Source organism: Strongylocentrotus purpuratus, unplaced genomic scaffold (genome assembly GCF_000002235.5).
Source record: "Strongylocentrotus purpuratus isolate Spur 01 unplaced genomic scaffold, Spur_5.0 spur5_scaffold_4, whole genome shotgun sequence".
NCBI classification, from domain to species: Eukaryota; Metazoa; Echinodermata; class Echinoidea; order Camarodonta; family Strongylocentrotidae; genus Strongylocentrotus; species Strongylocentrotus purpuratus.
Window position 1 is genome coordinate 23,084,557 of NW_022145610.1, and position 12,426 is coordinate 23,096,982.

At 36.1% G+C, this 12,426-nt stretch overlaps 1 protein-coding gene across 1 annotated transcript in view; it reads right to left on the reverse strand.

Annotated features, from left to right (window-relative positions):
• Positions 1-12,426, reverse strand: part of LOC576500 (gamma-aminobutyric acid type B receptor subunit 1-like) — a 51,642-nt gene that overhangs the window by 17,689 nt on the left and 21,527 nt on the right. Inside the window, exons 5-6 of the mRNA XM_030998093.1 lie at positions 11,001-11,078; positions 95-245 (exon numbers count right to left, since the gene is read on the reverse strand). Of these exons, the coding sequence (XP_030853953.1) occupies positions 95-245; positions 11,001-11,078 (229 nt within the window). The remainder of the gene's footprint in view (positions 1-94; positions 246-11,000; positions 11,079-12,426) is intronic.

Here is a 12,426-nt window from a genome sequence, read left to right on the forward strand (position 1 = left end):
CTAATACCCATATTGAAACCCCCAACCTTCTACCACCTGACAGTTGATCTGCCCCCACCACACCCATTCTACCGGTATCTTACACCCCTCTCACCCTGTATGCTGGAAGCACAAGTTAAAGCCGATGCAGCAGAGAGCAAAGCAAATGATGACACCAGCCAGGACCGATACCAGGATGAAGAGCTGTCTTGATATCCTCTCTAGCTCCTCACTGGTATCAACTCCATCTTTAGGAATCCCAGCTTCTGGATAAGATTAAAAAGGAAACAAATAAAAGATTTGAGACAATTTAAGCTATTTACTACTAACTCCTCTCATTCTCATATGCTTAATACAGGAGCCAACAGGTTCCTATAGCAATTTTAAATGTGGTAGGCATTGTTTATATTATATCTATGGTAATATACATGTATTAATGAGGAACAATTTCATGAATAGCAGGTTTATGCATTATACAAAAATGATTTTATTAAGTTGTGCACCAAAAGTTATGTACTATGATTGAAGAAAAAAAAATAACTTAAGCTATGTATTTGTGATAAAAAGCTACACCAAGACTATATAAACTCTTTATCTGCTTAGATCAACTTATGGAACAATCATTGGGGTTGCAATAGTCAACTTTTCTCACACATACTATTTGCATGTAAAATACATGTACATTCCATGATAATGTGGCAGTCAAGGATGTAAATTCATAGTGGACAGAGAGTTAAATAGTATGTCTGTGTGGAGCTAGAAGGGCATTAACTCATATACTTTAACAAAGAGTTAAAACCCCTCTGGCTCTGAAGAGATATCTTCTGTATCTGTTCATATTAGTCCTTCTGCATTCAAGGATTAATTACTCTTTCGGATATAAATTCATTATGGATTCACATCCAACTTTGTAACATGTGTGTTTCAATGTAGAACACAAAACGCCTTTAGGAGCCAAAATATGTGTTTTATGAAATCATTTACTCCAGTTATCCACTAAGTTGTTCTACTTAAACAAATATCAAGGACACTTGTGTCTCGCAAAATTGAGATATCCATGTGCTAGTAACATTATTAGCACACTTCTCGAGGTTTGCACAATGTGCGTGATTGAAAACATACGTCACATACACGAACATAGCATGATGGACAACTATAAAGACAAATATGACCAGCCAATACCAACTTGCAATAAAGTCTTTCCGGCTATTGCTGAAAACTTCTAAAGTTATATCATCCTAATGTCACAGACATTCCCATATCTCTTGGGGTTTCAAGGAATTCATTAAGCTACTTTACAGTTTGAAAAGAATTTACTTTCTTATTCTAAGCAAACCAGTTTAAAGAGATACTGAACTAATGAGCCTTCTGCCCTAGCCTACTGTTTATTGCACAGCTCCTTCTTATGTTCAACTTGCCAACAGTGCGTAAAACAATAACTAATTCCCACTTCGCCGACAGAAGACTTGATGCGAGAACCAACAGCGCAGCTAGGGAAGTAGCAAGTTACGGAACCATACTGCTACAGCTGACATGAGATTGGGCTAGGGGGATTTTGCAGTAGTTCTTCTAGTACAGTATACCTTTAAATTCTTAGGCAGAATTGCCACCTATAATAATAATAATAATAATAGGCATTTGTATAGCGCCATCTATCTAGACAATGCTATTCCGAGGCGCACAAGAAAAATAGAAAGAATGAGAAAGTTTGGACGAGAAAGTTTGGACGAGTGTGATAGTGCCAAGTAAAAGATAAGATTTCAGCTTGGATTTAAAGGTCTCTTAGGAAGTTATGATTCTCAAATTAAATGGTAAATTATTCCAAAGTACCTATGGTACTCCCAACTCCCTCATCTGACCATAGAGAACCTTCAGTGATCATTAGCTATACACCTATCGTTACATGACCGTGCGACACATTTGCCAATTTGCACGGACAAAACAGTACAAAAATATTGAGTAGAGATTGCACACCGGATCATAAAAGCTTCATGTAATGACTTATTTCCCATCCTAATTGGCAATAAACCCCCCTTTATTATCACCCAATGCATCACGTACGTAGCTGCATTAGAGGGAAGCTCAGCAAATGTTATAAGATCTCCGCTATATTTTAGATAATTCCCTGGCTTACAAAATACTTTAGGGTGACACATTAATTTAAAGGGCAATCCAACCCTTGTAACAAGTTGATTTGTATGAAAGCAGAAAAATAATGGTGTAAAATTTGAAGTAAATTGGACCCATAATAAGACAGTTATGAATGTTTGAGATAAGAGATCAACATCACTATAAATAGGCAATTTTTTCATAGAATGTCAGATTGTACTGGACAACACTCCCGTTTCGTGTGTAAAAAAATATCCTTAATTTCTGTTTTTCTCCTAAGTGCCTTCTCCCTTGTGGCACTCCTCAAGACATATTTATGGACTCAAAACCATATTATTATTGGTCCTCTAAAGAGAGTGTTATATTTTTGAAAAATTGAACTATTAGTTATTTTGTGTTGGAATAAATGGGAAAGTTTTTGCTACTAAATGACAGAAGCATTACTAGTTCAGCCAATTTGAAGAGCCCATACTTATAGTGATTACAACTTTCAAATATTCACTACTTCCTCAGTTTTTGTCTGATTTCATTAAAACTTTCACCAGTCTACTTCTTTGTTTTGTTTGCATTCCTCTAGAGTAGTTTGTTATCAAAGTTGGATTTCCCTTTAAGATAAACCTCCTTCCTGAATTCCTGCCAAAGAGTCGCATGTTCATAACCATTGAAAATTTAAGCGGGACTACACTACTTGTATCTACTTGTGCCCTCTATAAAGCCAACAATACCTAAGTGGTACCAGTTGATCCCCCATGGTCCCCCTTTCCTTAAGTTAATTGAGAACTGATTTGATGAGATAACAACTGCCAGTGAAGGCACAGACTTTAATTTGACACTCAAATCAAACACAACTCCATAATATCTTGAACCGTGCCTGACTCTTTCAGTCTCGGGCTAGCTGGAGCAGCTCCAGTGCAGGACCTATGGACTGTGGTCTCTGTATAGTCTCCTAGCTTAGACTCTCTGTTATGCATCAAGACCAACAACGGTCTGTACGTGCAAACTAGATTCACACCCATGGTCAGTGACTCAGGGGGGGGGGGGGGGAGAAGGATCCTGTTTGTATTTAACCCTATAACCCTTTGATACTCAGGGGGGGGGGGGAGAAGGATCCTGTTTGTATTTAACCCTATAACTCTTTGATCCTGCTCTGTTAATCTCCCAGATCATCTTTCTTTCTCCCTCTCCAAGAAACAGGAGCTGGTGCTAAATCCCACCGGTAAATCCCTGCAAATCGCATGAAGGAACTCCCAAGACATCCACTTTCTATAACACATCTGTGTTGGAAGAGTGTTCATCTTTCTCTTTTTCATGCTCTATCTTTCACTTGCTCTCTCTCTCGCTCTCTCTCTCTCTCTCTCTCTCTCTCTTTACCCACCATTTGTAGTTTTGGTTCTACTTTACTATATTTTATCTGTCTTTTAAATCTCTCCCCTCTCCCCTCTCCCTTCTCTCTCTCTCTCTCTCTCTCTCTCTTTGGTTCTACTTATTTTTTTTTATTTGATCTGTCTTCTAAATATCCCCCTCTACCCTTCTCCTCTTGCTCCCTTCACCCTCTCCCACCCATTTCTCTTCCTTCCCCCTCTCTCTCTCTCTCTCTCTCTCTCTCTCTCCCTTATCCCCTTCTTTCCTTTTCTCCAGTCAAATATCCAGTCATGGGTGCACATGGTGACCTCACATATATTTCACATTCAAACACGAAATAATATGTTAATATTGAAGTCAAAATATAAAAGTAAAAATATAAAAAGCAAAACAAAAACAAAACCTAACATCTCCTTACAGAAGCACATCTTGACACCATACCTTAGAGCCAAAAGGGCATTAATTGTGTGTTAATGTATGTGAGTTAATGCCCTTCTATAACTTCAAACAGACGACAAAATCAATAATAGTGGATATTCAAAGACGTAGGGTGTGGATGAAATACAAATTCAATTATTTTAAAACTAACTCCACATCTACCCCTGATAATCAACTTGTTTACTGCAAGGAATGCAGGAGAAACTGTAACAAGGACATATACCTTATATAAAACATATACCTTATATGAAACATATACCTCATCAATATGAAATATATACCTTATATGAAACATATACCTCATAAATATGAAGCATATACCTGATAAGAAACATATACTTTTATATGAAACATATACCTTATATGAAATATATACCTTATATGAAACATATTCTGACATTGTAAATAATAAAGAAAGACATAACAATGCTGATCTTGAAAATCAGAGCAATATTACAATAGACAAATCAATCAAATATTCATTCCTTAACTCCCATGGCTTCATCTATTGAGAACAGAACCCTGATGACTACAAATTAAAATAAAGCACCCCTTTTGCACAATTGAGTATGAGGCATTCCCAGAAAGCGTCAATAATATTTCTAAGACAGAAAGGTGGAAATGAATTCAATCTATGGAACAGCAGTCCTTGGAAATAAGATATTGCTGGATATTCAGCTCCGAGAGGCAGAACTTCACTAATCTAATATAAGATGGATTTATCGCATGTGGAGGGCATTAGGGACGACCAAGGACATATACAAGTTTGGTTACAGTGACAACATTTGCATGAACAACATTAACAGGATTGAATGACACGCCATGGATGGACAGGCATAATTGAGAGAAAGGAGAAAGTGAGAGACGTTGAGAGAGAGAGAGACAGAGAGACAGACAGAGAGGGTGAGAGAGAGAGAGATACAGAGAGAAAGAGAGAGAGAGAGAGAGACAGAGACAGAGAGAGAGGGGGTGAGAGAGAGAGAGGCAGGAGCAAAATGGATATAGAAAAGAGAGAAAATGGGAAGAGTGGTGAGCATTGAGAAAGAGAGAGAGAGAGAGGGGGAGCGGGAGAAACAAAGAGAGAGAGAGAGGAAGACAGACACAGACAGGCAGACAAACACATAGACAAAACACAAACAGACAGACAGATATACAGCAACAGGGACAGTGAGGGGGAAATGGGTGAGATAACTAAGTAGAAAGAATGCATTGAGAATGAAAATGGAGAGAAAGAGAAGGGTAAATAAACCAGAAAGGGATTTTTTTTTTTAATGATACAAAGAGAAAGAGGTACAGAGACACAGAGATGGAGATTGACAGAGATGTAGGGAGTAGTGTAGAGATTTTTAAAAGGCTGAGAGAATACAAACAAAAAGAATGAAAAAGAGAAACAGCATGGCAAGACAGAAAGAGAGAAACATAGCTAGGGGGAGCAAGACAGAGAGACAGAAGCAGATCAAGAGATAAAATTATGCGAGTGAGAGAAGAAATATTGATCAGACAAGCCCTTAAGCCAGTTTTCAAGGCCAAACGAATATACACAGGCAAGCTAGCAAGCAGCAATGATATCATACGATTCAGAGTTTGTGGGTAAACCAATCATCCAAACAACAAGATGAGAAGATAATACCAACCAAAATCTACAAGCATCCGTAGATGTAGATAGATGTATAAATGGATGTACAGAAATACATGTATATTCAAGCCACTACTCGTAGCTGTGCACGCCCCTTTTATAAGCCAATCTAGGCTAAATCAGATTCCCTATTACATTATTTAAATGGGCTAATTTCTTATTAGCTCAGTTAAATATAACCTCCATTAACCTGGATTTAGATGATAAAGGAATACAGCGAAAAGCAGTCCATTGCAACTCGTCTTCTGCACTGTATTAAGTGGCGATATTGCTATGATGCTACCAATCTACCAGTTTAATTATGTTTATTTGTGTTTGTTTGTTTTGTTGCTTTAAAATAAATTGATGTTCATTGCAACTGGGTAGATATTACCAAGATATGAAGTTATTAGTAGCTTCTAAAGGACCACATGCAGTGTTCATCTTAGCAATAATCAAATTCCCAATAACTGTCCACTTGATACCCTTTTCATAAAGATTTAGCAGAGGTAAATACATCAATACAGGAAACCTATAATGATTTTGATTCAAGTGAATTAAAATCTTCCAAATATATAATGCTGAATAAAATTTTCAAGACCATGTAATGTCTATTAGATTTAGCTAAATCAGTTTCAACTTTCCATCGGTGAATAAGAAGGGGGAAAAAATTCTGAGCTGCCTTATAATTGTAAGCATCTTTGTATTTATCAACTGAATTCCTCCGGGGGGGGGGGGGGGGGGGGACAAAGTAATACATTAGCTTAGAAATCACACGTTCAGAGCCAGAAGTGCATTGTGCTGGGGTTAATGCCTTAATGGCTCCAAACAGAAATCAGTCTTTTGGCAATGAGTGTTGAGTAATGTTTTTGGAATAACAGAATTAAAGTAGGAAAAATGGTTCTCAAACTGCAAAGCTTCAAGGCTTTTAGCACAAGAAATGTTTGATTTTCATAGCGAAAAAGTTTTCAACTAATTTCACTCTTTTTCTTTCAACCTTAAAGAGAAGGTTGAGTTGTGGTGAGGTTTGAGTAATACTTTGTGAGCTATATTATTCTCTGTATGCCAATATCATAAAAGATATGTCCTCTGAAAAATTTTGCTTTTATAATGCCCACATTTTTTGAAATATGACAAGAAAGAGCTGTAAAGTTTGCACCAAATTTTAATTAATCATTTGTGTCTGCAGCTGCTGTGATTTCCCGTAAGATTAAGTAAAATTCTTTCAAAATTTCAATTATTCAAAAACCTCAAAGGAGACATTTATTTTTTTTTAATTACATAATCGACCTTTCCAAATTGCTTCCAGACAAGAAATTTCACAATGGAATCACTTGGCAAATACTCAACTTTATCTGTGCGCAACTTGGGAATCTCGAAGAAGTAATTGCATTTCTAACAGTCACTGGTTTATGTTTCCCATCGGGTTTTCATGCTTGAATGTAATCTCAAAACCGAAAGCATTCCCCCACGGGGGAACATTTTTGTAATGTTGCAGGAAATTGCCCTAACGCAGTAGCAATAGAAAATGTCCAATTAAATTGTTTGACTTTAATACTCTCTTTAATCTTTTATGGCTAGGTAGTTTACAATTTGTTACTTGTTTGATTCAGCTAAAGTAGAATATTTTGAAGAATATTCTGATAAATGGCGTAGTATGGTGCCTGGGGGAGTGGGGGGGGGGGAGTGGGGGGTTTGGGATTGGGTTGGGAAAGGGATGGATTGACTGATTGAATTGAAGGATGGTAGAGTTAGGGGTAGATGGGAATCATTCAACATTTTTCTCCAATTCTTTTCTCCTCTCATTCTTTTGTCCTAATCGAAGGGGGACAAAAAAACTCTGGTGGGAGTCACCCCCCCCCCAGGTATGCCATTGTATCTAGTGCATGATTTTTGTTGTTTTGCTACTTAATTGCATTTTTTTAAAAGTGAACGATAAGTCCATGTATGAAAAACAGCTTCCGCAATTACAAGAGCACACATTTTTTAAATTTAATACAACAACCGACATGGGAAAATCATTTACGTCAAAAGTAACACTAAAATCCAAAATTTATCACATCTGAATGAAACAAGAAACAAAACCAAATTTAAATTCAAGACTGTGAAACTCACAGGGGAATCCTTTTGACTTTTTAAATCAAATAATATTCATGCTACTTTGATTTGAATCTTCATAACTGACAACTCAAATGAGGATTTCATTTCCGTTCCATCGATAACACGAAGGTTGTTATACTTCAAATACAGCATAATTCATAAAATTGCTGTTGTTTGGCAGATTGAATTCCTGGACCCCGTCTTACAAAAGAGTTGCGATTGATCCGTATCAATCGTAAGTCGTCTAATCAATCGAAAGTTTGCAGTCCCCCATCTCTTATGAACATAGTTGTGATTGATATCGCAAATAAGTTGCCATTACTATCAACTCTTTGCTGGGTAGCCAGAAACTACTAAACGACAATGCAAATTTAGCTTTGCCTACTTAAGTGTCTATAGAGACCACACGTCTCCTTTCCCTCGAGAAGTGGTTTGATCACATATCAAAACATGTAATTGATCAGTTAGAGGTTCTATCTGAAGAGTTTAAAAAACATTTGTGGGTAACATCAGCTCCTATACGTCCTCACCAATTTAAACTTACATGATACATGTGTAACACACTTCCCCTATAAACCGATTGCTTACTCGAACCAGGCGGTCTCTGTGTTAAGCCTATGGGAATTAGATCTTTTAGTAGTCAGCAAGTTAACTTGTTTTATTTGTTGGCACTACTTCTTAAAGAAGTCTAATAAATCATATCTGAATTGACCTTCATGGGTGTGGAATCCCAATTACCCCTATTGCAGCATAGTCGCACCGCAGGTGCTTGCCTGTCATAGCAGGTGGTCATTGCAGCACCTCATCAAGGCCATCCAATTAATCCTTTAAGTGTCAACATGATTGCAAATATGGACTTAAAGCCCCACTGTAATACTTATAGCTACTTGAGCCCTCTTCATAGCAAACAATGCCTAATCGTTGCCTGTTGGTCCCCCATGATGCCCTTTTTCTTATGTTAATTGAGAGCTGATTTGATGAGATAACCACCTGTCAGTGACCTTGAAGGGAGGTCTAATCCTTCCATGCCAAACTAGTGCAGATGGGCTTTAAGGACTCTCAACATTTGAATTTGGGTTCTTTAATTTTGTTTCATTGTTGATTGGCTTTAAAATCTTCTGTGAAAATGAGCTCCATGATGTATGTACCCGTTTGTACTGCAGGAGAAAAAAACAACATCTATTTTTACATTAATTACAAAACTGATATTCTTGGCCGAGACTTGTCGCTAAGGGCATGCAAAGAGTTAGGATGGTTATGTGACATTTATGCCATTGGCGAAATCATTGCAGGAGCATGGATAGATGTCTAAATATCTCTGCATCAGTTCAATATTACTATTATCTCAACATATTTTAATTCTCTTTGAGTTTACTTTACATTTTCAAGTGCCTAAATAGTAAAATGGCTTCCAAAAATGTTCCACTTTCTCAACATCTTTATACAAGAAAATTACTCAAGAAACGAAATACTAACAGTCAGCTTACATTGTATTAGTTATTATTGATTTTAAAAATATCAACTTTTTCTTTCTTTCAGACACCTTCTTTGAATGTGTAAATAAAGTTTCATCAGCTTAGTTTTGATAGCTAATAAGGTTATTAATTTGGAAAAATTAGTGGACTGGGATGTGTAGTGTAAATGAAGTTGTGCAGATAAAGTGGAGTAGATGAAATCAAAGGACAGTAGAAACTGTGAAATGCATTTTAAACATAAACTATAGTCATTGTATGCAAGTTTATTTGCTCATTTTTATCACGCACAGACAACGTAGCACATTCTATCTTTTATTAAATAGTCTATCTTTCTCCTACTGAACAGTCTATGCTATCTCCTATTGATTGGTCTATTCTATCTGGGGTGTATTGGGTTAAGATGGAGAAAAGAACACAGTGTACCCAGAGAGATTCTAACTCATCATCGCAGCTATAATCAGGCATGAAATCATTCCGATACTCTATCTAAATACGTCAAGCTCCAGCGCTTAATTTAATCAGCGCTCAGAGCCGCGGATTTCATGTGCTCCACTTACTGCGGATGCAAAGTGGGAACAGTGATTAGAGTGCAAGCTCATGGGATAGGTTTCACGATACTCGATGGAACGATGACCCAAGACAAACAGGGGTGTGGGCGGGTGAGAAAGTTTGAGGTGGGATCGAGGGAAGGGTGGGTCAGAGAATACGTTAGAGATAATGTTGAAGAAAAATGAAGGCCCCCCCAAAAAAAAACCAAAAAAAAATATATATATATATATATATATATATATAGAGGAAGAAAAGCACCCTGAAGAAATGGAGAAAAGTGTAAGACATAGGGACATAACTTTTCATTGGGAGAAAACTAAACAAAGATGAAGAAAGGGAGGTAAAGCAACATATGTAGATAGATGGATGAATGGATAAACAGAACAATAGATAGATAGATAGATAGATAGATTGATATATAGATAGACAGATATATAGATAGATCGACAGACAGACATACATCCAGGTACATTCATACCTACATACATAGTTTGGTATTGATTTTAATTCACAGAAGGAAAAAGATGTTGATATTATTTTGAATTATGCACTTTTTACTATTTACAAAAGTTTTTTTTGGAAAATAATCTAAAAAGAAACAACTAAAAAGAGACTTCTTCATATTTTTATTTACCTATTAATTTATCGTTTACAAATAGAAGAAAATATTAGAAAACCATGTATATCCCTCCAGAAATGGAGGCAAATGCTAAAAATGTGAAAATGTTTATAAAGAAGACCTGAAATGGTTATTTTACAAAAAAATAAAAAATACCTACTTACATACATAAAGATAAAGGAAAAAAGGGTAAAAAAGATATTGAGTTTAAAAAGAGAGAGGGAGACCCATTAGAAAAGACAGATAGAAGATAGATAGATAGTTAGATAGGTGGATTGGAAGATAGATAGATAGTTAGATAGGTAGATTGGAAGATAGATAGATAGTTAGATAGGTAGATTGGAAGATAGAGAGATAGTTAGATAGGTGGATTGGAAGATAGATAGATATGGAAAGAAATAGGGCGAAAGAAACAATGAGCTTTAAAAACAGAGAGGGACCCCATTAGAAAAGGTGAACGGCTAGCTATCTAGGGATGAATGAGATACTGATGAACGTAAGAAGTCGATGGAAAGATAGGGATGGAGACAGAAAATGAGTGAATGTGGGAAAGGAGTGATAATGATAGTGACAGAATGCGAGATAGAAGAGAAATGAGACATAAAAAGAAGAAACAAAGACAGAGTTAGAGAAAGAAATTGAAATGATAGTAAGAATTGCCAGAGAGAAAAAAAGAGGGTTAGATAGACAGATAAGAAGGAGATGGAGATGGTGAGAGGAAAGGATAAATGGGATACAGAAAGAGTCTTCTTACCTGGCCAAACACTTGTATTCAGCCACGTCAGGTTGTCATTAGCGTAGTCATAGTAACCAATCTTTCTATACTGCCCATCTGCAGAAACAAAGATACACAGAAAATATAAATTACAAAATAAATTTTGCTTTCATCACTAGATTCAACTTTTTACAGTTCTAAACTATTCACCAATTTCATACTAGAATTGGGTGGTTCCTGTATCAAACCTATATATGGGGAATACAAGATATCATCAGTCAATGGGCTCATGGCAATTTAAAAAATCATCTCTATATTAATTTTCATAGGACTTCCCAGCATGTATTCATAAGATACCAATAGTTGTTTATTGATAACATACAAGGGCATTAATCATTCTTCTAAATGTAATTCAATAAACGGAAGAACAATCATACACTTTTTCACTTGTGAGGTCCTTTTCTTTTAAAAGAATAACCAATTTAACATTCTTCTGGTTTAGATAATATAAACACTTTGGTTGTATAATGTATGTATGCAAGTAAGTAACAAATAAATTATTTCCTCTCAAATAGAAACTGAGATCTACAGTAATGCAGTATTTATTTTCGTACATAACAAAAACTGTGTAGATTGTTAAATTCTGCAACAAATGCTATGATTCCAGGAAAATATTTGTATCCATGTTCAGTTGATAATTTGGTAAACATCTCACCCGTTTCATAATTCCACACTTTCAATGATGGCCTTGTTTTTATACTTTCAGTGACCAGATTAAATTTATGACAATATCAATGGTCAAATTTGTAAAACTATTTCATCATCTGATGGTTCTTGAGTGAATTATGAGCTGACCTGACCGATAGCTACTACTTTGAGACCTAATAATCTCTCTCTAGATGACCATCACTCATCCTGTTTTCTTTTTATCACAAATTAATAATAATACTACTACAGTGCTTTATAGCAAATATCACTGCCGTAGCGTCTCTATGCGCGATAATTTCAGACTTTGGTGCGCAAATTGTGCATACCAAAACAGCCCTGATTATTTCACACTAGAGGGTTGACTGATTGATGATGTAAAATTGCAAATTTGTTCTTTTAACTGAATTGTATAACAAGAAGCATCTCTTTACATTGCACATCTCTCACACAAATTTTTTGGATAATTCTGTTTAAATCTAACATCAGAGAGTTGTCTTTGAAACATCTTAAATGCCAGGGTAAGGAGCTCGAAACATGTCTGCAAAATATTGACGGGAGGCATACAAAGATTCCCCTCTTTGTTTGCTACAAGACAGATATAACCTTTTTTCCACACATCCAAAAACAGACTATGGTTATCTTGATCAGTATATAGCTGACCAACAATTTATTCTGGATTTCTTTTGAATGCAAGCAGTGATTGTCTATTTTAAACCTGATGAATTCAAAGCATAATATAAACTTGACATTTAAATTT